Below are 27681 nucleotides of genomic sequence, written 5' to 3'. Positions count from 1 at the left end.
TTGATCGGTCGCAGTTCACCGATGTCACCCCAATAGGTCAGAATTCAGCCGGTGACTAAGCAAACAACCCATAAGGGAGGATGAAGATAATGGTCACCGGAGGGATACTCGACCTGTTCGACAATATCCCCAATGTTAACGTGCCGATTTTAACCCATGCCAAAGGCGAACTAAAACCTCGCAAGCTCGCGAGATGAGTCATACGCACCAATCCGACAATGATCGACGTTTCGATTTTAACTAACGTCGCGAGCAACGCACTGATGAGTATGATAACACCTACCAGCTCAGCCATCATGACTCAACCTCGCGCATCAGTGTGCACAATAAGGCTCACAAGCAATAGATTTGCAAACTCACCTGCTCAAAGTGAGGCTGAATAGAGCTAGCTAGGGCAATCCCCATAACGAAGACTTACATCGGGTGCAAAGAATGCTCGAAGTTCTAAGAGCCCGTAAGAACAACATGGTGAAAGAAATAGTGAGCACTCCATTCACAGACGAAGTTCGCCAGGCCCCGCTTCCTCAAGGATTTAAGATGCCAAAGAGCAAGTTTGACGGGAAAGGGGACCCAAAGACCACTTAGACTTTTTCAACAACTTGATGGAGTTACATCAGGTCTGTGACTTGGCAAAATGTCGTTGCTTTGTTGTCACATTGGTAGGGGATGCCAATAGGTGGTACAAGAGGCTCAAGGTAAACTTGATTAGTCTTGGCAACAATTCTCTTCGTTGTACCCATAATAATTCCAAGCGAGGAGACGGTTCGCAATGCCACTCAACTACTTGAGCAATATTCGTCAGGAGAAAGATGAAACGTTGACCTCGTATCTAACGAGGTTCTAGAATGAACAGACAAAGGTCATAGATGCATTTGAAGAGTCAATCTAGACTTTGCTAATTGCGGGTATCAGGCTATAGACGGAGATGTGGAATGAGCTCCAAAGTGAAGACCACGTGAGCCTGACAAAATTCTACCAAATGGCTCCTAAACATTAGTGAGTGGAAAGCTCGCTAGCGACCCTAGCAAAAGCTCGCCACGAAGAGCACCAGATAGGAGACAAGATTGCTCATTAGATAAATGAAGGGGCTAAGACCGCAATGAAAGGGGCTAGAACAGGTTCCAAAAAAGGCAAAAAAAAAAAAAAAAATCATGGGGAAAGGCAACCTTTTCCGCGATATGCAGAGTACACCCCCCTCACTTAAGACATAACTCATATATATAAAGTCTCTTGTGAGGTTAAGAGATGAGAGGGGCTCTAAGTAGAAGAGATTGATAGAAATACTTTCGATATCACTGGGACATCGGGCATATCACCAATGAGTGTTGGGCTCTAAAGGATGCCATTGAAGATCTGATCTGAAGAGGCCACCTAAAAGAATTTGTCAAGGAGGCACCAGCTCGTGAAAGTACAGGTGAGCAGAATAATCAGATCCAGCAAGCCCCGATCAACAACGAAGTCTTGATAGGCATGATCTATGAGGGTCCCAACATTGCGGGAAGCTCAAGGCGCTTTTATGAGCAATATGGGTAAAAGGCTAGGGCAGACTCGGTCTCTCGAGTAATGAGCTGTGAACAGAAGCCGCCAAAGCCGCCTAGGAAAGAAAGTGAGGTGATAGGATTCACTGTGGAAGAGTGTGAAGAGTCTCCTTGCTACAACCATGATGCGATCGCGATCGCAGCAAGGATCGGCAATGCCTGAGTACTCAGAGTGATGGTCGATAATGGCAGTGCAATGAACATCATCTTCTTTGGAGCTTTCCGAGAAATGGATTCACAGAGCGAGACCTAAAGACGTGTCCATCATCGCTCTATGGATTCGCCGAAGATAGCCTAGTCCCCAAGGGAACAATCGACCTGCCCATGACCTTGGGGGCAAAACCCAAATCAGGACGGTGATGATGGAGTTCATAGAGGTGAATTACCTGACTACTTATATTGTCATTCTTGGAAGACCGATCCTAGATGATTCGAGTGTAGTCTCCTCTGTACGTTGCCAAGCAATGAGGTTTCCAACTCCAGGCGGGGTCAAAATGATCAGGAGTTACAAGATAGAATCTCGGGAATGCTACAACTGGGCTATTCATGCTATACTAAAATGGTCGCTCCCGAGAACCATGGTCATCATAGAGTCCAAGCCAAACCTCGGACCTTTGGAGGACACCATAGATCATCACATACATAAAGAAGAGCTGCGAGAAGTATCTGTCAATGAGGAAGACCCAACTCGCGTGTTGAAAAATTGGCAGCAGTTTAAGCAATGAACTGACAAACAATTTGGTGGGGTTCCTAAAGAAAAACCTTGACGTGTTCGCCTGGGTACATGCAGATATAGTGGGGATAAGGTCCGAGTTAATGTGTCACATAGTAAATGTCGACCTAGCAGCTCGACCAATCAAACAAAAAAGATTATCTATGGATGCAAAACGGTCCAAAGCGCTCAAAGATGAAGTTGACAAGCTCTTAAACATCAACTTCATTAGGGAGTGAAATACTCGGATTGGCTTGCCAACCTACTCTTGGTGAAAAAGTCGAATAGCAAGTGGCGGACTTGCGTCGACTGCACAAATTTGAACAAAGCTTGTCCCAAAGACAGATTCTCGCTACCCTATATCTACCAATTAATAGATACGATAGCTGAGAACGCACTACTAAGTTTGATGGATGCATACTCGAGATATAATTAAATCCTGATGTAGTAGCCTGATGAGGAACACACCACATTTATTACTGATCGAGGTATTTACTATTACTGGGAAATGCCATTTGGCTTGAAAAACGTTGGAGCGACCTATCAGCGTTTGGTGAACAAAATGTTTGTCGAGCAAATTGGCAAGACAATAGAGGTGTACATTGACGACATGCTCGTCAAATCAAAAGTCACCGAAAGCCACATTGAGCACCTTAGGGAAATGTTTGACATCCCCAGAAGGTACAGAATGAGACTCAACCCTTTAAAGTGTGCTTTTGGAGTAAGCTCAGGAAAGTTTATGGGTTTTCTTATCAATCAACGAGGTGTCGAAGCCAACCCAGACAAGATTCAAGCTCTCTTGAACATGAAGAGCCTGACCAACATAAAGCAGGTTTAAAGCTTGACAAGGTGTGTAGTCATACTTAGCAGGTTCGTCTCCCGAGCTACAAACAAGTGCTTACCTTTTTTCAAAACCCTAAAGGGAAACAAAGCTTTCAAATGGATAGAGAAGTGTGAGAAAACATTCTAGAAACTAAAGAAGCACTTGGGGCAGCCCTCTTGGCCGTCAAAGCCTATCCAAGGCGAGCCTTTACTTCTGTATTTATCAGTATCTAAGTCCGCGATTAGTGTGGCTTTGGTATGCAAAGAGGGGGGTGCAATGACCGGTGTATTATGTGAGCAAGAGGTTGCTCGACACTGAGACAAGATACCCTGAGATGGAAAAGCTTGCCTATGCACTGGTCATCATCGCTTGGAAGCTGTAGCCCTATTTCCAGGCGTACTCATGCATGTGTTGATGAACATTCCACTAAGAAAAATAATACAGAAGCCCGAGGCATCGGGTAGATTGATTTAGTGGACGATGGAGATGAGTCAGCATGATATCAAGTACATCCCGATGATAGCAATAAAGGGTCAAGCTTTGACATATCTTATTTCAAAGTTCCCCTATTAGCTCGAGGGAGAAATGAGCCCGTCAAAAGCGAGCACCTTGGAAGCAAGTGACCTAGAGAGACCAAGGCTTGATAGTCTATGTCAGTGGACTCTATATGTAGACAGGTCCTCGAATGAGAAGGGGGTAGGAGCTGGGCTCTTGCTCGAAAACCCTAATGGGAACCTAATTCGAGTTGAAGTCAGATTCACGTTTGCTGCCTCAAACAATAAGGCTGAGTATGAAGCAATGCTCATGGGGATCCGTCTCACCAAATAAGTGGGGGTAGAGTCCATAAAGATCTATAGCAACTCTCAGCTCGTGGTCAGTCAGATTCATAGGGAATATCAAGCAAAGGGGGACATAATGACATCCTATCTTCGATAGGTTTTGTCTGAGCTCAAACAATTCAAATCTTTTGTTGTTTTTCAGATCCTGAGAGAGAAGAATTCAGTGGCTGATGCGTTAGCTCGCCTAGCTTTGGTAATGAGTCAAGAAAAGACTGATTCAATACCTGTCAAATTTCTCCCAAGTCCTAGCATCCTCGCTTCATAGGAATAAGTTTTAGTAACAGGATAGAGATACAATTGAATGGATGCAATAATTGCTTACCTAAGAGATGGAATAGTGCCTGAACGAAGAAGTGAAGCCAAGACACTTCGAGCAAAGTCAGCTTGGTACACGCTCATCAATGATAAACTACAAAAAAGTGTGTACAATTTGCTGCTCTTGCGGTGTGTTGATCACGAGGATGCACAATATGTCTTGAGAGACATCCACGAAGGCATTTGTAGAAATCGTGCAGGGGGCAGATCTCTAGCATGCAAGGTGCTTCACCAGGGTTATTATTGGCCGATAGTCTTTGACGACGTAGCAGACTTCGTAAGCAAGTGCGACAAGTGTCAAAGATTTGTAGATGCTCTGCAAGCTCCACTCTAAGAGTTGACCACGTTGACAAATTGTGGCAATTTCCAATCTGGGGAATCGATCTAATAGGCCCTTTACCTCAAGGAAAATGAGGGGTTAAGTTCGCAGTGGTTGTAGTGTACAACTTCTCCAAATGGGCATAAGTTAAGTCTTTAGCTACCATTGCGTCGAACAAGCTAAAGGATTCCATCTACAAGAAAATCATTTGTAGGTTCGAAATTCCTCATACTATAATAACTGATAATAGGAAGCAGTTTGATTGCGAAGACTTCAAATCTTTCTACAAAAGGCTCGGCATCAAGAAAAGCTTCAACGTTGTTTATCGGCCTCAAGCGAATGGCCAAGTAGAGGCTGTAAATAAAATGATCAAGCACAACATAAAAAAGAAGCTTGATGCCCTTAAAGGAAGATGGGATGAGGAATTGCCCGAGACCTTATGGTCTTACAGAAGGACAACCAGAAGCTCGACAGGAGAAACCTCGTTATCAATTTCATACTGGTGTGAAACAATGACCCTAGTTGAAGTGGGGATTAGTTCGTTTCGGAGAGAGGTCCTTAATGAAGAAACAAACGAAGATCTTCTCCGCCTGAGACTAGAACTAATCGAAGAATGTTGAGTCAAGTCTCAGCTAAGGCTCACCTTCTACCAGCAGCGAGCTAGACAATACTTCAACTCCAAGGTCAAAAACAGGGACTTTAGAGTGGGCAACCTGATCCTCAAAAAGGTTTTCCACGGAACACAAAACCTGAACTTGGGGGTACTTGGGCCCAAATGGGAAAGTCCTTTCAGGATCTTGGAAAAGCTCGCACTAGGAACTTTCCACCTAGAACACCTTAATGGTGAAGCTGTATTGTAAGTATGGAACGCCGAGCACTTACGAAGGTATTACCAATAAGCAGTTTGGGTTTCAACTATGTTTTGTGTTTCTTTCATATTCAATGTAAGGTCTTTTATGGCCAAATTTCTTTCAATGACAAAGAGGTATTATTCATGAACTCTATTTTGCTCGTCATTTTTTTTTTCTCTATTTTATTCGTCACTTTTTATTTATTGTTATTTTGTTCATCATTTATTATCTATTGTTTCAAAATCTCTTCCTATACGATCACATCCAAAACTCAGAGTCAAGAGTTAGAAGGCAGCTTAGCTTTATAAGCCACGCCAAAATTCATCTCATGATGGGATAAATCCCCCAAATCAATGAAGTTAAACTTGGAAAAACTCGAGTAAAACACGTTGAAGGAAAATCGACTATAAACTAGTGACCAAAACTCGAGATAGACAACTAGGCTAAACTCGGAGTTGTCGCACATAAGATTTTCTCATATGTTTGAAAAGTTCCTCAAGTAGCGGGCTACACATAACTTGGAGCAAATTCGAATTTTCTATGTTAAGTCCAATTAGGACAATTGAAACGACTCTGCAAAAATAAAAAACATTGCTCGATAGAAATGGGCAAAATGAATTTTTCATTAATTGATTTTGGTTTAGTTACAAACTAAACTAAAAACAAAATAATAATAATAATAATAATAATAATAATAATAATAATAATAATAATAATAATAATAAATCTCTAAGTAGTAGGAGCAGGGCATCATCGCCAGCAAGACCGGAGAGATCATCGCCAATGGGGGTAGGAGGATTATCAACAGTGGGAGTCTTGGCGACCTCTTAAGGGGCAGGAGCTGACATTCCTTTGGAGTCTCGACCTGGGGAAGGTCGACAACAATAGGCGAGAGAGTAGCTAAAGGAGGGGGATCCTCAACCTTTTGCTTAACATCCGCATCCTCCTCTCCCTCCTTTCCTTCTTCTTCATTTTCGCTGTTAGGCTCAAAGTCATCCGAATAGACATACTCCATGCCCCTGGTCCTTAGTTTTCATCCTGTCGACCTCTTTCTCATAAGCTCTTGGAAGGAAGGAAAATTCGAGCGAAGGGTGAGCTTCCCATAACTTTTGCATGAGAAAGACCGACGTTTCCCAATCACGACTCATGATGGTCGAGTTCAGCTCCCCGATATTGAGCCTGAGTTGTTCAACCTCAGCCTCGGCCCTTTTGCAACCTTCCACCTCCTTGGTAAGCTCGAGCAAGGCCTTCTCATACTTGGCCTCCCAGTCCGAGGTAGCCTTCTTAGCCGAGATAAGCTTGGAATTCAGTTTGTTGTTGGTACCCCGTTGTTTTGCCAAACTTTTTCAACCTCGTCCGTTTTCACTCAGCCTTTGCTCGAGTGGTTGCGCTCGCCTTGATTTTCTCAAGGAACTCATTTTCCTTGACTTCAGAGGCATTGACCTCTTCCTTGAGTTGCTCAAACTTGGCCTGCTTTAAGTCCTTCTCTTTCTCTACCACATCGACGTGAGCTAAGGCATCCTCATTTAGCTTCTTCGCCTTTGGCCACCCTAGGTGAGTACCCTCCAATGTGGGGTAAGTCTCATCGAATAGAAGCTTGGTCGCCACGCAAGCCTGAAAAAGAAAGGAAAGTCAGTGGAGAAGAAGGAGAAACATATAAAAAAGGAAAAGAGGCGAACTGTTTACACCTTGGTCACGTAGCTGCATGCTCTTGCAAGCTGCTGGTGAGGAGATGAATCTTTAAGACCCATGAAAGTCCGTGGGGTGATGACATTCCTGATCGTTGTGGCCCCAACACCAATGTGCTCGAGGAGCTTATTGATTAGTGTGTCGAGCGGGACTTGAGTTGCCTTATCCTCATTTTTCCTTCTTGTTGAGGTGAGCTTGATTTACTTTCCACGGGAAGGGCAGCTTCACTCGTGGGAACAAACTTCTTTTTGGCCAAGCCCTTGGTCACAAATTTCTTAGGGCCACTAGCTTGCCCTACGACCTCCTTGCTCGAGCCACCTTCTTGCTCGACGGTCTTTTACTTTCCCAAGCCCTTCTGCGGCTTGGTCAATTTCTTCTTGCTAGAGTCTTCTTGCTACTCCAACACCTTTTCTTGTCTGAGCCATCATGCTACTCGGACATCTTCTGTTTCCCCTAGCCTCCAATGGACTTGAGGGTTTTCTTCGCCAGACCCTTTTGGAGCTCGGGGGCACCCTTTTCCTTGACTGCCTTAGAGGCAGTCGCGGGCTTTTTGGCACTTGGGCTTTCCTCAAGCTCGCCACCATTGCACTTGAGGACTGGGCGTGAGACACCCTACCCAAGTGTTTTGACAGCATCAACGGGCTGCTTCTTCACCAGAGTGACCGACAGTTTCTTTGTAGCCATAGACGTTGTTGTCTTCTTCTTTAGGCCCTGGGGATTTTTGGCCCACATATCTGTGAAAGGAGAAGCAAACAACAGTCAGCGACCTAATAGAGCAAAAAAAAAAAAAAAAAAAAAAGAGCAATTAACCACTTACCTTTCTCAAGAATGGTGTTGAATTTGGCTTCGCCGGCACAGAAGCCGCACTCTCTCAACCGAGGAAGCATGATAAGCTTAGTAACGCTACCCTTATCCTTAGAGAGAATGTTGAAACTTTGAAGTCGCTATAAGCTTGCTTCAGGAAGAAAGTTTTGCTCGACCTTTACTGTAAAGCAAAGGAATTTGGTTAGTTCGACGGTCGAGCTTCAAGACATTCTTTACACGCACAAGGGTCAGAATCTTACTAGCTTCTGGAGCAAAAATGTCGGTCTCCCTGGCCTCGTAGAAAAAATATTGAGAGTCTCAGTGCGAAACTTTCTTTGGGACATTGACCAAACCGTTAAAATATGCTTTTCTTGTCTTGGAAAGATACTACATTTGATCTTGACTTTTTTTCAATCTATACAATTGGACAAGCTCCTTTACAGATAGCTCGCCCAAGTTAGCTACTCGGTACACTATATACATTCTTACTATAATTATGTACGAGTTCGTTGACAACTGAAGGGGAACAATACCGAACCGTTCCAAAATGTTAGCGACGAAGTAATGAGAGGGAATGAACATTCCATACCTCAAGAGGGTATCAAAGACCGCCACACAACTGGCAGGGGGATTTTTGTGGGAGAAGCCTTTCGGAGCCTTTAGGGAAAGTTGAGGCACATAAACTTCAATTATGTGCCTTATATCCTCGGCCCCAATTGAGGAATGTGGTTCTTTCCGGGCCTATGGGCTGGAGATTTCTGCAATTGAGAAATCTCCATGGAAACGTGGTCAGAAGAGCCCACTGCATTGGGGTCCAAGCTTCGTGCAACAACATCCTCAAAAATCTTAGGGATTACATCCCTAAGAACCGTTGAGCCCACTGGAGAGTCGAAATGCGATCAATACTATGACTACTCGATGAAGACATGGTGAAAGCTCGCCTTTGGGTACTCGAAATAAAATGAACAAGTCTCAAAGCTAAAAAATTCGGCAACTTATCCACACTTTGCTTTCAGTTCAGGCACCCAAGGTAGCTCGTGTCAGACAACAGGAACAAGCAAGCTACCAAGATTCCGATGATTACCATCGTAAACCTTCCTTAAACCCAAAACCGAGGGAAACACACTTAAAATACCCTAAAAAGCTAAATGTGGCCATGACAATGGCCACCCTCAACCGCAAAAAGGTTTAAAAACAAGTAAAGGAGGAGAAAGTAGCCTTACTGAAGTGTAAAGGTGGAAGAAACTCACTGAAAAAGCACCGTGAAATCGAAAGAGTAGTGACAGAGTAAGCAAAGAAATCTGGAAACTTTTGCAAAGTGTGTAGGATTTCTAACGAAGTTGCCCACTTTATAGTGGTTTTTATGGGAGATAAAGAGGCAGGATTCGACTATAGTCGTCAATCTATAGTGAATCTCAACCCTCCATTCGTCAAGCAATCCTGGCCATTGGACGTGGCCACATGTCAATCATCCATGATGGTCGATCAACGGTCAGACTGCCATAATTATAACCGTCATCACACGTCACCTTGACTTCGCGCGTGGATAACTATAGTTGCCCATGTGCGATGAAAGTAACTGCCAAAGGCTGCTGCATTTAATGCGACATGACCGTGTGGAAGTTACACATATGCCCCTCATTTCAAATTCTGAGTTTGTTAAGAAATTCACAACAGAGGAAAAACCAAGTGTTGAGTATGTTGACTAGAGATAAGTCCAACACATGAAGCTTGATCAGATCTGCATTCAGCGCACAACTAGGGCTGCAAAACAAAAACCAAAAAAAAAAAAAAAAAAAAAAACTGAAAACCGAACTTAATTGGGAAACCGGACAGAAATCGAACCAAAAAACTGATTTTTCGGATTAATTGGTTTAGTTTTGATTTTCAAAAGTAACCAAACCGAATTTTCGGTTCAATTAATGGTTTAAGGGCAATATTAAACCGGTTTTTTTAAAAAAAAAAAATATCCCTATTTTTTTCCCCACTTTTTCTTGGGCATTGGGTATGCATACTGCATTCTGCTTCTCCTGCACATTTTCTTAGGTCTGCTTCTGCACTCAGTTATTTTTCTTTTCCTCTTCTTCTCCTTTCACCACTTTCTCTTTCTTTTCAGACTTTTCAGTTTTTCTTCTTTTCTTCCTCTCTTTCACCAATTTCCTTTTTCTTTTTCTTTTTCGTCTTCTTCTCTTCCTCTCCTTCTCCATTTTTCCTTTTCTTTTTCATCTTCTTCTCCTTTCACTTTTCTGTTTCTTTTTCTTTTTCATTTTCTCCATTTCTTCTCCTTCACTACTTTTCTATTTGGATTTGGATAAGAGGCGTGAAGAGAACGCCATGATCGGACTTCAGTGTTCTTCTTCGATGGTTTGGAAGCTCTGCGTCTGCGTTTTTGTTTATGAGATGTCTCAATCTAAGACTAAGTGAGACTGATTCTATGTGTCTTAGGTGTTGGTTTTTTTGTTATGTAAGCGTTGGATTGTGATTTGGGGTATTTGAAATCGACAGCTGTGAGGCGCCCATTTGGTGTCCTTGCTATTCTAAAGAGTCCAACTTCAAATTTTATTAAAATCGGTTTATAAACTGGTTAACCGATAATCTAAGCGATAATTCGGTTTGGTTAATAAGCAGTTCAAGGGATAATATGGTTCGGTTACTGTTCGGATTATCCTTTGAACCGAAAAACCAGTTCGGTTTGAAAAGTGTGTAATCTGTTTTGGTTAACCGGATTTCCATACCCCTACACACAGCCGACGAAGTTCGAGCTTGATATCAAATCAAGCAATAGTCCTCAAAGCTTGAAATTTGCACCAAACACTAGGGAGCAAATGTTGTGTGTGATTTTTTCATCAAGCTCAGAGAAGTAAGAGGTCAGCGAGGTTATAGCTCAATCTAGAATCAGTTTGATTCAATCGATTGTCTAACCCAACATAAACTCGTCGAGATGTAGCTCGACTTAGCACAAGCTAGTCGCGACCAATCCCTATAGTTGTTCAACCAACTCATTGATAACCTCAGATCCCGAATATCTCAGAAGGGATCAGATCAACAACAATCTTGGCGCAATCTCAATGCTTAATCGCGAGAATATCGGAGTTGCATTTCAATCTTAATTGTAATCCCTTTATTTTCGCTCTTTCTTTTGGACAAAATCTGTATATAAATCCCTTCCAATGATGAGAAAGGAGTTAGCAAATTATTCTAGGATCATTATTGTAAGCTCTCACAAAAAATACAAAAACAGTGGATGTAAACTCAAGACTATAATTCACCGAACCACTTTAAAAACTCATTGTGTCATTTATTTTACTGCTTTTGCTTCATTACATTGCTAGTTATCTGTAATCACGCACACATCAGTTTTGAGTCCGTTAAAGTCAATCGCATCGCTCTAGTTAGTGCAAAATCTTGTATCAACAACTTGCTCATTGGATCGAATAATTTATACATTTCATGAATTGATTAGGGTATAATTGTAACTTTGTAAAACTTGTACATTTTTAGAAAAAAGTATAAATACAAATATTTCAATTAATAAAAAGTGTTGGAATTCAATTAATATTTCAATGTCTCATTATTTTGTTATATTTCATAGTGATTATATATTTTTAATTAATACAATTACAAAAGGTCACTAAATATAACATATAAAATATTTTTATAATAATTATTAATAATAAATCAAAATTACCATAATGTATAATAGTAAAAAAATTGTAGGTCGACCTACAAAGCACAGGGGCCACCTCGTGTGCTAGGCCCATGGTACGCTGTATAGCGGGCCATGCCGTGGGCCTTTAGATTTGATGGGTCGACATGGCACGACAAGGCACAAATTTCTGCGGCCATAACACAACACGACGAGCCTTAAATTTTAGGCACAGCACAACCCACCACCGGCTCTAGCTAGTGGGAATATTTTAATATTTTCTAGAAAATCATTGGAAGACTTTAAATCTCTCTGACCAATAAAATTTACCCCAAAATTAATTACTTTTGGATGTTCGAGTGGTTCGATAGAGGACTCTTGAGTGTATTACCAAGAGATCTTGAGTTCTAGCTACTAATATGGGTAGCCATTGTAGTTCTTACCTGATTGGTAGTTCTAATATCCTAAAAGATTAGTTGAAGTGTGAACAAGCTGACCAGATAATCCTGGTCTTAAAAAAAAAAAAAAATTTACCCCAAAATTTGTAATAGAAATTTACTTAAAAGAACAAGAAAAGCGAGTAAAACCAACACGAACGAAACGCGCGTAAGGCTGTTGTAATCTCGTGAAAAATGTTGTACTAACCCTTATCTAGAACGCCACGTTGTAACAACATTACACGGGTGAGTACGAAAATAAATAAATTAAAATGATAAAATCACACGACAGTCACAGATTCCTCCAACAAATGTAAGTACTTTATTGGCTGCCTCAGTCACCTGCAAGAACAACCTATCATTTTATATATAAAAATTACGTTTCAAAATTTTCCTTTTAAGTTTTCTCGCCGTCTGGGCTCAGTTTCTTTCTCAACAACCTCTTCCCTTCTTCTTTCCTCCCAAGTTCCCCATGAACAAAAATTTTCCCTAAATTTCGGGAAAATTCGTCGTCTGATAGAATCGAAATCCTTTTCTCAATTCATTTCTGATTCTTCCTTGCCCTCCGTTCTCTCCTCTAGACGACCAAAACGTCGTCGTTGGGAAGACATTGTTGCTCTAAAAAAACTGCTTCAGTTGTCTTCTTTTCGAAGCTTCTCCACAAAATTAAAATCAATCATTTTGTTTTTGCGTTTTTGAATAGACTGGAGTAGTAGCTTTATTTTGACCTCTTTGACTTCCGTGATTTCTTGATAGTTTTAACCGTCGAGAGTCTTGAAGCAATAATCGTTTTTAATATCGTCAAGAATCTTGAAGTGATCAGTTTTGATTGTTTGTTTGTTGAAGTTAATTTCAGTGTAAAACGATGACGTTGGATTCGATTCCCGGTAGTTCGGGTTACTTGGACGCATTCCCGGAGAGGAGAATGTCGTACTTCAGTAACTCGTACGTTCTTGGATTGACGGTAATTGCCGGCATAGGTGGACTCCTATTCGGCTACGATACAGGTATTCTACTTTTTCTTTCTCTTAATTTGCTTCAGTACCAGTAACAGTACCGGATTCTGAGAGATCTCGGTTTTTTAAAAATTTTCGTACTGGTCCGGTAATGTTACATGAGTGATACTTACGGTAGGATTTACAGTTAAGTTTGTTAGTGATGTTAAGCAACAACATTAGCGGTTAGTGTTCTCACTTTGATGTTTAATAATATAAAAGTCTTAACATAATCACACATTTCCGGTGCTTTATTTTGTGCTGTAGGTGTGGGGTAAGTTTGCCACCATTTCAGCCCTTACATCAACTCCAAAAAAGTGATTGGGAGTTGATCCAAGGGCTGAGTATGGGGGGTTATCCTTACCACTCCAGCAACATGGCAGCTTCCACGGTTATTTTAGTGATTTCATCAATTAATGTACAGGGGCGACAGTGATTTAGTCAAGTCACTTTCAAAGATGTTGCTAAAGATGTGTTTTATACTTTTTCTTTCTCTTTTTGACTAAGCATACGGGAGGGAAAAGCTAGTTTCGCCAACTTTTCTGATTTGAAAATGGATTTTAGTTATGTGACATGTTGATAATTTGTGGTTTTTAATGTTATTTTTGATAATGAAAGTAAGAAATTTGGTCTCAAGAATTTAACCTAGTTTCTGTTTGGACTTTAGCTGAAGGGGCTGTTGGAATAAAAATTCTTTGTTTTTTAGAATAAGATAGATATTTCTTTTTGTAAAAGTAACAATTCCATTGTTTTTTTTGGAGTTTCCAAAATTACTTGTTCAATANGGAGGAGAGGAAAATTACAAGATCAGGTACATTCCACAGATATCATACATGCCTATGTCTGATCTGCAAGATTCATTTCCATTACCACCATGCACACCCACTGAGGAGGGAGATATGTTGGGGTGAAGAGAAGTTTTAGGAATCAAGTTATGTTGACCTGGCACATTCTGTACTTTAGAGATTTGACTTTGCACATATGCGTGTGTGAGTGTGGATCTATTCTCTTTTATGTTGTTTGTGTGGGAAAAAGCTAATTTTAGCACAAACTGGGACTTTATATTAAGATTCTTACAGGTTCAAAGAATCGAATTAATTATATGTAATTTATATTTGATCAAATACTATTAACAGTTGTGCCTAACACACTCTCTGTAATCAAAGGATTGCTGGAGTTCAATCACACACTAAGTACATTAAGGATACAGTACGGACAACTCTTAAGTAATAGGCCATTTATGACTGAAAAGTAATTGTCTACAAGGTTTTACCCTCAGCTCTCTCCACAAGTTCCAGTAATTCTTAAAAATCAGATTAATATCTAGTGCTGCAAGTGAGTGTGAATTTAATTGTCAATATGAAGTTACTGCTTCAGAAATTACAAAAATTAAATTTCTTCAACAAAACAATCTCAACAGAGTTGTTACATAGCAGTCATCTCTAGCCTTTGCCATGTATCACTACAGTGGTGCATGTATAATCAACGGAAGCTTTACAAATTTTTTACCTCTCCGGTGAGGATCCTGTCCACGAGTTGGTGTGAAGAGGATTTTATACATCATTTCCAAATTCAATCACTAGTGCCAACGATCCAGCTAAGTCCAGGTACTTTTCTTAGTCCACCATCTACTAAATCCCTCAACTTCTTCACATCATCCCACCTCCCATTGCTAGCATATATGTTAGAAAGCATCACTCTATAAGCACCTTTGTTTGGGTCATTTTTGAAGAGCAGCTGAGCTCCAATTTCTGCCAATTCTGAATTCTGATGAACATCACAGCATGATAACAGTGCTCCCCAAATGCCAGAATCTACTGGCTTTGGCAAGGACAAGATAAAATTGTATGCCTCTTCCAAATTTCCAACTGTCCCCAGAAGCTTCACAATGTAAACATAATGTTCAGTTCTAGCTTGGATGCGAAAGTCCTCCATCATCTGCCGGAATATTTCCAAGCCATTATTAACAAGGCCACAATGGCAGCAAGCACAAAGGAGAGCAGCAAAAGTAGATTCGTCAGGTTTTAATCCTTCAGCTATTATCTCCTCAAACATTTTGAAGGCCTGAGATGCAAATCCATGCAAAGCAAGACCCCTAATTACTGTATTGTAAGTAACAATATTCCTTTCCGTCATAGTCTCAAAAACACGAATCCCCAAGTCCACAAACCCACATTTTGAATACATGTCTGTGAGAGCAGAAGAAACCACAACACTCAATTCGAAACCGCGCTGAATAACATAACCATGCACCACACTACCAGACCACACATTTGTTGACTGAGCAGCAGCAACCAGCACACTGGCAATCAAAACAGGATCTGCCTTCTTGCCTTCAATATGCATTTTCCTGAAATAGTACAATGCCTTTTCATAATCTCCATATTGAGAATAACCCGTAATCAAAGCGGACCATGTTACTAAATCAGGCTGAAATAAACTACTAAAAACACTATATGCAGAATTCATGCACTTACATCTAGCATACATGCTCACAAGTACACTAACTACATGATCACTGGAATCAAAACCACTTTTCAAACAAAATCCATGAATTCCTTGGCCTATACGTAACAATCTCGATTCCCTTAAACCCGAGATCAACCCAACCAAAGTATACCCATCTGGCTTTTTCCCTACGCGTCGCATCCAATTCCAAAGCTGCAAGCTTTTATCCCAAAATCCACAATATTCATAACCAGAAATCATGGAATTACACAATATCAAATCCGGGTCCGATACCTCAATAAAAACCTTGCTTGCATCATCAATAAGGCTTAGGTTTGAATAGGCAGTAACAAGTGCACTACTAGTAACAGAATCCAGTCCTAATCCTGAAACTACCATTCCATGGACAAGTCTCAGTCCTTCTAAATCAAAACTCTCAGAACACGCGCGAATAATACACGCATAGGTGAAGTTATCGGGTCTTATTTCAGTTCTAAGCATGTTTTTGAATAGTGATATTGCATCATTAAGTTGGTTGGCTTTGGCGTAAGCACGAATAATAGAGTTCCAAAGGAAGACACTTCGTTGTGGAGTTTTGTCGAACAAGTTACGAGCAGATGAGAGGTCATTGTTCAGAGCATAGAGTCTTGTGATTTTGGTAGCATAAAATGGGTCACGTAAGAGGTGGGATTTGGTGACAAGAGCATGCAGTTGTTTGGTTCTTGACAGGCTTTGATGAGACTTTGAGAGCTCTAAGACAAGGGAATCAAGTTTGAAGAACATCAAACTATGGAACTTACGTAAACATATGAACTGTTTTGAGGTTTCAGTTTAGAAGTTGTAAATTTATCTTAGGAAGAAATAAACAACTGTGATTAATTCTTTCTAGGGGTTTATAAATTGAAATGATCAAGACATAAGGAACAACTAGATCGTACACCAAAATGTTTCCTATACCTGTCAAACCATAGGAACCATTATGCATTGTCTGTATCGTGCCAAATTTATTTATAGAATTTCAGGTCTGTCCAAATATTAAGAAATTTGTTTGATTAAAGATATTTTTATTAAATTTATTTATAAAGTGTTGTGTATGATTTTTCCATCAAGCTCGGAGAAGTCAGATGTCAACAAGGCTATAGTCCGATTTAGAATTAGTTTGACTTAATTGATTGTTCGACCCAGTATAAACTAGTCACGACCAATCTCGACAATTGTTCAACCAGCTCAAAAATAACTTCAGATCTTAGATATCTCGGAAGGGATCAGATCGATAGTAATCTTGACACAATCTCAACGCTCAATCGTGAGAATATCAGAGTTGCGTTTCAATCTTAATTGTAATCCCTTTATTTTCGCTCTTTCCTTTGTACAAAATCTGTATATAAACCCTCTCCAACAATGAAAAAGGGGTTAGCAAATTGCTCCAGGATCATTATTGTAAGCTTTCATAGCAAACACAAAGACAGTGGATGTAGGCTCAAGAGGGTAACTTACCGAACCACTTTAAAAACTCTTTGTGTCATCTACTTTACTGTTCGTAATTCATTACATTGCTGGTTATCCATAATCACGTACACATTCATTCTGATTCCATCAAGGTCAATCGGATCACTCTAGTTAATGCAAAATCTTGTATCAACATTTTGGCACTAGAAGAAGGGCCTCCGCCAAATTTCAGAATTTCCGGCAAACAATCTGAGTGACCCGATCACTCTAGGCCGACAATGGTTCATACAAGATCAAAAACAACCACCAGAAACCACGACAACGTGGAAACCACCCACCAAGAGGTGTATCAAGACGTCCATGAGTGTCGACCACCAGTGCCGCTAATGCAGCAGGCCACAAACCAGTAAGGACCAGGGACGTCGAATCTCGAGAATGGCCAATTGGTGGAGATGATTAGAACAATGGTTGCACAGGTGGTGTAACAAAACGTGGCTGAGTTGAGAAATCAGCAGCCAACCCCTCAAGGCCTTAACTAGTCGCGCTTCACCGACATCACCCCAACAAGTCAGAATTCAGCCAGTGACTAATCTGGTTCGTCGGCACCGAGGAATGGTTGACAATTTCAGCATCGTCGAGCACATTTCGCCTATAAACGAGAGTCCTACGAGCAAACTAAATTCGGGAGGTGACCGAGCAAACAACCCATAGGAGAGGATGAAGATAATGGTCGCCAAAGGGATACTCGACCTACTCGACGATATCCTTAATGTCAGCGTGCCACTTTTAACCCACACTAAATGTAGACTCATACCTCGCAAGCTTGTGAGATGAGTCATGTGCACCAATCTGGCAATGATTGATGTTCCAGTTATAACCAGCGCCGCGAGCAACCCACTGATGAGCATGATAACACCTACCAACCGAGCCATCATGACTTAACTTCGCGCGTCAATGCGCACAATGAAGGGGTCTCACAAGCAATAGACTTGCAAACTCACTTGTTCAAGGTAAGGCTGAATAGACCTAGCCAGAGTAACCCTCATAATGAAGACTTAGATCGGGTGCAAAAAATGTTCGACGATCTAAGAGTCTGCCAGAACAATGCGGCGGAAGAGAGATAGTGAGCTCTCCATTCACAGAGGAAGTTCGCCAGGCCTCGTTTTCCCATGGATTTAGGGCGCTAGAGAGCAAGTTCGAGGGGAAAGGGGAAATACCACCTTGACTCTTTCAACGACCTAATGAAGCTACATCAAGTCTGTGACTTGGCAAAAGGTTGTTGCTTCTCGGTCACTTTGGTAAGGGATGCCAAGAGGTGGTACAAGAGGCTCACGTAGAACTCGATTAGTTCTTGGCAAAAGTTCTCCTTGCTGTACCTACAGCAATTCCAAGCGAGGAGACAGTTCACAATGCCGCTTAGCTACCTGAGCAATATTTGTCAGGAGAGAGACGAATCATTGAGATACGAGGTTCCAGAATGAATAGGCAAAGGTCGCGGATGCATTTGAAGAGTCAATCCAGATTTTGCTAATTGCGGTTATCAAGCCACAGATGTAGGTGTGGAAAGAGCTTCAAAGTGAAGACCATGTAAGCCTGGCGAAATTTTATCAAATGGTTGCTAAGCTTCAGCTAGTGGAAAGCTCACTAGCAGCCTTAGCCAAAAGCTCACCACGAAGAGCCCCAGACAGGCGACAAGATCGCCTAGCAGATAAACGAGCCAAGACCATTATGAGAAGGATCGGAACAGGTTCCAAAAGAGGTAGAAAACATAAAATCACGGGGAAAGGCAACTTTTTCGTGATATGCAAAATACACCCCCCTCACTCAAGACATAGCTCATATATATGAAGTCTCCGAGGCTAAGAGACTGCCTACTCTAGAAAGGATAAGGGGGGTCCAAGTAGAATAGACCAGCATAAATATTGCTAATATCACTAGGACATCGGGCACAACACCAATGAATGCTGGGCTCTAAAGGATGCCATCGAAAATCTAATTTGAAGGGGCCACCTAAAAAAATGTGTCAATGAGGCACCAACTCACGAAAGTACAGGCGAGCAGAATAATCAGATCCTGCAAGCCTCGACCAACAACAAAGTCCTAGTAGGCATGATCTATGGGGGTCCCGACATTGCGGAAAGCTCAAGGTGGTCTCGCAAGCAATATGCGTGAGAGGCCAAAACAGACTCGATCCCCCGAGTAATGACCTATGAACAGAAGCCGCCAAAGCGGCCTAGACAAGTGGATGAGTATGAAGAATCTCCTCGCCACAATCATGATGCAATCGTGATCGCAGCAAGGATCGACAACGCCTGAGTACCAGGGTGATGGTCAATAATGGCAATGCAGCAAATATCATTTTCTTGTGAGCTTTCCAAGGGGTTCATAGAGCAAGACCTGAGGGCGTGTCCATCGCCGCTCTATGGATTCACCGAGGATAGCCTAGTCCTCAAGGGAACGATTGACCTGCCCTTGACCCTAGGGGCGAAACCCAAGATCAGGACGATGATGGCAAAATTCTTAGTGGTGGACTGCTCGACCACTTACAATGTCATTCTTGGAAGATCGATCCTGGATTATCTGAGTGCATTCTCCTCAGTACGTTGTTAAGCAATAAGGTTTCCAACTCTAAGTGGGTCATAATGATCAAGAGCTGCAAGAAAAAATCTTGGGAATATTACAACTGGGTCATTCATGCTACATTAAAATGGTCACTCTCGAGAACCATGGTCATCCTTAAGTTCGAGCCAAACCCCAGACCTTTGGAAGACACCATAGATCCTCGCATCCACAAAGAAGAGCTCGTAGCAGGGCCAACAAAAGAGCTACAAGAAAAATCTGTCAGCGAGGAAGACCCAACTCGTGTGCTAAAAATTGGCGGCAGTCTAGGCGATGAACTGGGAAACAATCTGGTGGGGTTCCTAAAGAAAAACCTTGACATGTTCGCTTGGGTACATGCGGATATGGTGGGGATCAGCCCCAAGGTAATGTACCATAGATTAAATGTCGACCCCACAGCTCGACCAGTTAGACAAAAAAGTATATCTATGGATGTAGAGTGGTCCAAAACGCTCAAAGATGAAGTTGACAAGCTTCTGAACATCAACTTCATCAAGGAAGTGAAATACCTGGACTCATGGTTTTAAAACCTAGCCCGGCCTAGCCGGTTGAACCAGTTCGACCAGGAACCCATGGCTAGATTGAGTCGGTTCATGTTAAAAACCAGAAATAGAAATTGACCCGCTTCCACCCACGATTGAACCAGTTTTTTTCAATGAACCACCGGTCCAACCGGTATAACCCGGGTTTGCTAAAGTAAAATATTAAAAAATAATTAAAAATTAAAAGTAACCCTTTTCAACTTTCTTTTCTCCCTTCCCTATTTTTATTCGACAAAACCAACACCAGCAGAGAAGAAAAAAAAAAAAAAAAAAAAAAAGAACCCATTCAAATTAAAATCTGCATTTTTTTAATACTTTTTTTGCTGACGTCAGCATGATGACGTCACGGTCTGACTTTCCGATCAGACCTTTTGACCCTTAAAACCTGTGACCCAGTGGCTTGGCCAAGTTGCCCCCCAAGTCGGGTTTTAAAACCTTGCCTAGACTAGCTCGCCAACCCGATCTTGGTGAAAAAGTCGAATGGCAAGTGGCCGAATTACATCGACTTCATAGATTTGAACAAAGTCTGTCCCAAAGATAGCTTTCCGCTAGCCTGGATCGACCAACTAGTAGATGCGACAACTGGGAGCATACTACTAAGCTTCATGGATGCATACTCGAGATATAACCAAATCCCGATGTATCAACCAGATGAAGAACACGCCTCATTTATTACTGACTAAGGGATTTACTGTTACAGGGTAATGTCATTTGGCTTGAAGAACGCTGGAGTGACCTATCAACGTTTGGTGAACAAAATGTTTGTCGAGAAAATTGGCAGGACAATATAAGTGTACATCGACAACATGCTCATCAAATCAAAGGTTGCCGAAAGCCACATTGAGCATTTAGGGAAAATGTTCGACATCCTTAGAAAATACAAAATGAGACTCAACCCTCTGAAAACAGGTTCAGGGCTTGACAAGGCGTGTGGCCGCACTTAGTAGGTTTGTCTCCCGAGCTACAGACAGGTGCTTACCTTTTTACGAAACTCTGAAGGGAAACAGGGGTTTCAAATGGATAGAGGAGTGCGAGAAAGCATTTTAGGAACTGAATAAGCACTTGGGGTAGCCTCATTTGCTATCAAAGCCCATCCAGAGTGAGCATTTGCTTCTGTATTTATCGATATCTAAGTCTATATCAGAGTCGCTTTGGTACGCGAAGAGGGAGTGGAGTGCAATGGCGGGTGTACTATGTGAGCAAGAGGTTGCGTAATGCTGAGACAAGATACTTCAAGATGGAGAAGCTCGCCTATGCACTGGTCATCGCCACTCGGAAGTTAAGCCCCTATTTCCAGGTGCACTCCATACAGGTGTTGATGAACTTTCCACCAAGAAAAATAATGTAGAAGCCCAAGGCATCGGGTAGATTGATTCAGTGGACAATGGAGATGAGTTAGCATGATATCAAGTATGCCCCAAAGACAGCAATAAAGGGTCAAGCTTTTGTAGACTTCATTTCTAAATTTTCCTATCAAGCCAAGGGAGAAGTAAGCCCGCCAAGGGCAAGCACCTCGAAAGTAAGCAAACCAGAGAAACCAAGGCTTGATAGCCTATGGCAGTAGACTCTATATGTAGACGGGTCCTCAAATGAGAATGGAGCAAGAGCTGGGCTCTTACTCGAAAGTCCTGAAGGGAACCCGATTCGAGTTACAGTCAGATTCAGGTTCACTGCCTCGAACAACGAGGCAGAGTATGAAGTAATGCTTGTGGGGATCCGCCTCACCAAAGAAATAGGGGCAAAATCCATAAAGATCTATAGCAACTCTCAACTTGTGGTCCACCAGATTTCTAGGAAGTATCAAGCAAATGAGGACAAAATGGCGTCCTATCTCTGACAGGTACAATTTGAGCTTGAGCAGTTCAAGATTTTCACTGTTCTATAGATTCCCAGGGAAAAGAACTCAGTAGCCAATTCTCTGGCTCACCTTGCTTCGGCGATGAGCAAAGAAGCGATTTATTCCATTCCTGTCAAGTTTCTACAAGTCTTAGCATCCTCTCGTCCTCGGAGTCAGTCTTAGTAACAGGGCAGAGATACAACTGATGGATGCAATAATTGCTTACTTAAGAGATGGAATAGTGCCCGAAGGAATAAGTGAAGCCAAGACACTACGAGCAAAGTCAGCTCGATACACACTCATCAATGACAAACTATATAAGTGTGGGTATAATTCGCTGCTTTTGCGGTGTGTTGATCACAAGGATGCATAATCTGTCTTGAGGGAGATCCACGAAGGCATTTGTGGGAATCATGCAGAAGGCAGATCTCTAGCATACAAGGTATTTCGCCAAGGTTATTACTGGCCAACAGTCTTTTACGACATAGTAGACTACGTGCGTAGGTGCGACAAATGCCAGAGATTTGCAGATATTTCGCGAGCTCCACCCCACGAGTTAAATATTTTGACAAGCCTTTGGCCATTTGCAATATGGGGAATTGATCTGATAGGCCCTTTACCTCAAGGAAATTGGGGGGAGGGGTGTTAAGTTCACAGTGGTCGCAGTTGATTACTTCACCAAGTGGGTAGAAGTCAAGCCTTTAGCTAACGTCACGTCGAACAAGCTGAAGGATTTTGTTTACAAAAACATCATTTATAAATTCTGAATTCCCCATACTATAATAACTGATAATGGGAAACAGTGTGGTTGTGCGGACTTCAGATCTTTTTATGAAAGGCTCGGCATCAAGAAAAGTTTCGCTGCTGTTTATTGGCCTCAAGCCAACAACCAAGTAGAAGCTGTGAACAAAGTAATCAAGCATACCATAAAAAAGAAGTGTGATGCACTTAAAGGAAGATGGGCTGAGGAATTGCCCAAGGCCTTATGGTCTTACAGGACGACAACTAAGAGCTCGACAAGAGAAACCCCGTTCTCACTTTCATACTGGTGTAAAGCAATGGTCCCAGTTGAAATGGAGATTAGTTTGTTTCGGAGAGAGGTCTTTAATGAATAGACAAATGAAGATCTTCTCCGCTTGAGGCTAGACTTAATCGAAGAACATCAGGCCAAGTCTCAGCTAAGGCTTGCCTCCTATCAACAGCGAGCCAGATGATACTTTAACTCAAAGGTCAAAAACAAGGACTTCAAAGTGGGCCACCTAGTCCTCAAAAAGGTCGTCTAGGAGGGTACTTAAAACCTAAACTTACGGGCATTTAGGTCCAAATGGGAAGATCCCTTCAAGATCTCTGAAAAGCTTGCACCAAGAACTCTTCACCTAGAACACCTCAATGGTGAAACTATACTGCGAGCATGGAACACCAAGCATTTGCGAAGGTATTACCAATAATAAGCTCGGGTTTCAACCATGTTTTGTTTTTCTTCGATATTCAATATAAGGTCATTTATGGCCAAATTTCTTTCAATAAAAAAAAGGTATTATTCATGAACTCTATTTTGTTCGTCACTTTGTATTCATTGTTATTTAGTTCGTCATTTATTATCTATTGTTTCAAAATCGCGACCTACGAGATCACATCCAAGACTCAAAGTCGAGAGTTCGAAAAAGATAGCTTAGCTTCGTAAGCCTCATCAAAATTCAACTCATGAAGAAAGAAATTCCCCAAATCGACGAAGTTAAACTCAGAAAAATTCGAGTAAAACACATCAGGGGAAAATCGATCATAAACCGGTGACCAAAACTCGAAAACTAGTCTAAACTAGAAGTTATCGCACATAAGATTTTCTCATATGTTCAAAAAGTTCCTCAAGTAGTGGGCTATGCATAACTTGGAGCAAATTCGAATTTTTTATGTTAAGTCCGATTACGACGATTGAAACGACTCTGTAGAAATAAAAAATTGCTTGACATAAATAGGCAAAATAAACTTTTCATTAATTGTACTAAAAAAAAAAAGAGAGAGAAAAAAAAAATCTAAGTAACAGGCTTGGGGAGATCATTGCCAACGGGCACAGGAGTATCATTGGCCGTAAGAGTCTTGGCAACTTCTTCAGAGGCAAGAGCTGGGACATCCATCCGAGGCGCGATTGGGGGAAGGTCGACAACAATAGGCAGGAGAGTAGATAGACATTTTGCAACCTTCCACCTCTTTGATGGCCAATTTCAGCTGCTCGATATCGAGCTTGAGTTGTTCAACCTCAGCCTTGGCCCTTTTGCAACCTTCCAACCAATGTTTCGAAAATCGGATCGGACTATGACCCGTTCAAGGGTCCGATTTCGGTTTGACCGGTTGGATTGGTCGATTGAACCATATTTTATAAAATTATATTTTAGTCCCTAAAGATTTGAAATTCATCAAAAATACCCCTATAATACTCCCTTAAGGTTTGAAATATGTCTAAAACACCCACTGTCGCGTGAAGAAACTGGTGAGTGGTGGGGGCAGCAACAATCGACGGCCAATTGAAGTTGGAATCATGGGGCTTTTGATGTATAGGTTCCGGTGAATCTAATGGTGGTGCTAGGGAGTTCCATCGGCGCCGGAACTCGCCGGAATCAACAAAAGAAGCCCGACGGTCGCGTGAACTTTAGGTGGATGGCGAGCGACGAAGGCTGGACCACAACAACTGAAAATGGTTGGGTTTTGTCATGGAGATGCCATCACGTCAAATGGTGGTGTTTTCTCCGTCAAACGATGCAGGAATCTGGCGAGATTAAGCGGCGATTCGATCGTGACTCGACAGTATTCCGATGGTCCAACCGCGGCTCAATCCAGTTTAACGGGAAATAGCAATTTTTATGATATACCGGACCGGAAATACCGTCAGCTCTTGGTCGAACCGGTCTGACCGGATGGTCTAGTCCGATTTTCAGAACACTGCTTCCAACTCTTTGATAACCTCGAGCGAGGCCTTTTCATAATTGACCTCCCCGCTGTTGTGCCAAACTTTTCTCAATCTCAACTGCTTTTGCTTCAGTCTTTGCTCGAGCGGTTCGCTCGCCTTGATTTTGTCAAGGAACTCTCTTTCCTTGACCCAAAAGGCCTAGGCCTCTTTCTTGAGCCGATCAAGCTCGGCCTGCTTCCAGTCCTTCTCCTTCTCTACCAAGTCGGCCCTAGCCAAGGCATCCTCCTTCAGCTTCTCCACCTCCTGCCACCCCAAATGAGTACCCTCCAACATGGGGTAACTCTCATCCTGGTTAGTAATACGGGTACGGAAAAAAAATGGTACAGGAATTTTACAGGTATGATACAGCAAATGGTGAAAAATAGGTTTGTAAAAATTCGGCCATAAAATTCGGACACGGGAAAAATACGGTACGGGTATATATGGGTTTAATACAGTACATTGTCAATAATATGTTTTAAAAAATACGACAATATTAATCCTGATTTTAGCACTTTGTATGATCATTGAATTAATCCTCCTTTGTTTTTCCTTATAGGTGTGTGATTTATATATTTTTTAATTATAATATTTCAGTTTATAAAAAATTGTATTATTTGATTCGTAATTAATTACTACAAATATTGTAGAAGTGGACCAATTACTAAACAAAACAAACATTTTTATTTGTCATTAAGTTGAAGAAGAAGAGACGAAGAGTGGTACTTGTTAAAGAAGAAGAAAGGAAGAAGGTGCCAAAAAAAAAGACTAAGCCTAAAACGACGTCGTTTTGACCAAACTTCACCTAAAACGACGTCGTTTTGGCTCATTAAATAACTAAATTTTATTTTCAAAAATACGGTCGAATTATACAGGAATTATACGGTTGGGGCATATAATTCGCATATAATTGGGTTGTGCTTATAAAATATGGGAATTTGCGTTTTATACGCGAATTATATAGCTGGGCGTATAATTTGCATATAAAACGCAAATTTACTAACTAGGACTCTCATCGAAGAGAAGCTTGGTTGCCACGCAAGCCTGAAAAGAAAGGAGAGTCAACGAAGAAGAAGGAGAAGCATATAAAAAAGGAAAGGGGGCAAACTATCAATACCTTGGTCATGACTCATGTAGCTACATGCCCAAGCAGGCTGCCGGTGAGGAGACAAATCTCTAATACCCGCGAAAGTCTGTAGGGTGACAACATTCCTGACCGCTGAGGCCCTAATGTCAATGTGCTCGGGGAGCTCATTGATCAGTGCATCGAGCGCGGCCTGAGTTACCTCATCGCCTTTTCGCCTCCCTACTAAGGCGAGCTTGATTTACTTCCCACGGGAATGATGGCCTCACTCATGGGAACATACTTCTATTTGGCCAAGTCCTTGGCTGCAGATTTCTTAGGGCCACCAGCTTACCCTACAACCTCCTTGCCCGAGCCACCTTGCTACTCTATGATCTTCTGCTTTCTCGAGTCCCCCTACGGGTCGATCAACTTCTTCTTGCCAGAGCCTTCTTATTGCTCCGGCACCTTCTTCTTGCCTGAGCCATCATGCTGTTGGGAAACTTTCTGCTTCCCTGAGCCTCTAGTTGGCTCAGGGGTTTTCCTCGCCGAGCCCTTTTAGAGCTCAAGGGAACCCTTCTTCCCGACTGCCTTGAAGGTAGTCGTAGGCTTCTTTGCATTTGGGCCTTCCCCAAGCTCGCCACCGCTGCGCTTGAGGACTAAGTGCGAGGCACCTTGCCCGACCGTCCTGGTAGTATCACCGAGCTGCTTTTTCGCCAGAGCAACCGATGGTTTCTTGGCAGCCCTAGTCGTCGTCTTCTTCTTCTTCAAGCCCTTTGGCTTTTCGGCCCACATATCTGCAAAAGAAGAAGAAAACAATCAACGATCTAAAAAAAAAAACAAAAGCGAGCAAGTAAGCACTTACCTTGCTCAAGAATGGTGTTGAATTTGACTTCGTCAACACAAAAGTTGAATGCTCTAAACCGAGGAAGCGTGATAAGCTTGGTAACGTTGCACTCCCTATCGGAGAGATCGCTGAAATGCTAAAACCACTCTAAGCTCGCTTCAGGAAGGAAATTATGCTCAACATTTACTACAAGCAAAGGAACTTGGTTAGTTCAACAATTAAGCTTGGAAACACTATTTGCACGCATAAGGTTCTGAAGCAAAATCGTCGGTCTCCCTGGCCTTATAAAAGAAAGCCTGAGAGTCCTAATGCTAAATCTTCTTTGGGACATCGACCAAACTGTTAAAATATACTTTCCTCGCCTTGGAGAGGTAGTATGTTTGGTCTTGACTGTTTTTTAACCTATACAAGTGGACGAGCTCTTCTACAGATAGCTCACCCATCTCAGCTATTTGGTGTGCTATGTACATGCCTACAATAATTATATATGAGTTCGCCGACAATTGAAGGGGAACGATGTCGAATCGTTTCAAAACACTAACGATGAAAAATGAGGGGAAATGGACATCCCACACCTTAGGAGGGTATCAAAGACCGCCACACAACCGATGTGGGGATTTTTCCAAGAGAAACCTCCTAGAGCCCTCACAGAAAGTTGAGGCGCATAAATCTCAGTTATGTGCTTAAGATCCTCAACCCTAATTGAGGAATGTGGTTCATTCTAGGGCCTATGGGTTGGAGATTTCTTCGGCTGAGAAACCTCCGCGGAAGCATGATCAAAAAAGCCCGCCGCATCGGGGTCCAAGCTCCGCACAATGAGGCCCTCAAAAACTTCAAGGACTATGCCCCCGAGAACTACTAAGCCCGTTGGGCAATCGAACATGCAATCTATGCTATGGCTGCTCGACGAAGACATGATGAAAACTTGCCTCTAGGTACCTTAAACATAAGCAAACAAGTGTTA

At 42.0% G+C, this 27681-nt stretch overlaps 1 protein-coding gene across 1 annotated transcript; it reads right to left on the bottom strand.

Annotated features, from left to right (window-relative positions):
* Positions 1 to 14411: 14411 nt before the first annotated feature.
* LOC116119626 (putative pentatricopeptide repeat-containing protein At1g64310) lies at positions 14412 to 16332 on the bottom strand. Its single transcript, XM_031405574.1, has one exon. It carries the CDS (start codon positions 16197 to 16199, stop codon positions 14541 to 14543), a length of 1659 nt encoding a protein of 552 aa, XP_031261434.1. The 5' UTR covers positions 16200 to 16332; the 3' UTR covers positions 14412 to 14540.
* Between the last annotated feature and the right edge of the window lie 11349 nt (positions 16333 to 27681).

Source organism: Pistacia vera, unplaced genomic scaffold (assembly GCF_008641045.1).
Source record: "Pistacia vera cultivar Batoury unplaced genomic scaffold, PisVer_v2 Contig897, whole genome shotgun sequence".
Classification (NCBI taxonomy): domain Eukaryota; kingdom Viridiplantae; phylum Streptophyta; class Magnoliopsida; order Sapindales; family Anacardiaceae; genus Pistacia; species Pistacia vera.
Note: the sequence above shows the minus strand (reverse complement) of the source record. Positions and strands in the feature narration are given on the sequence as shown.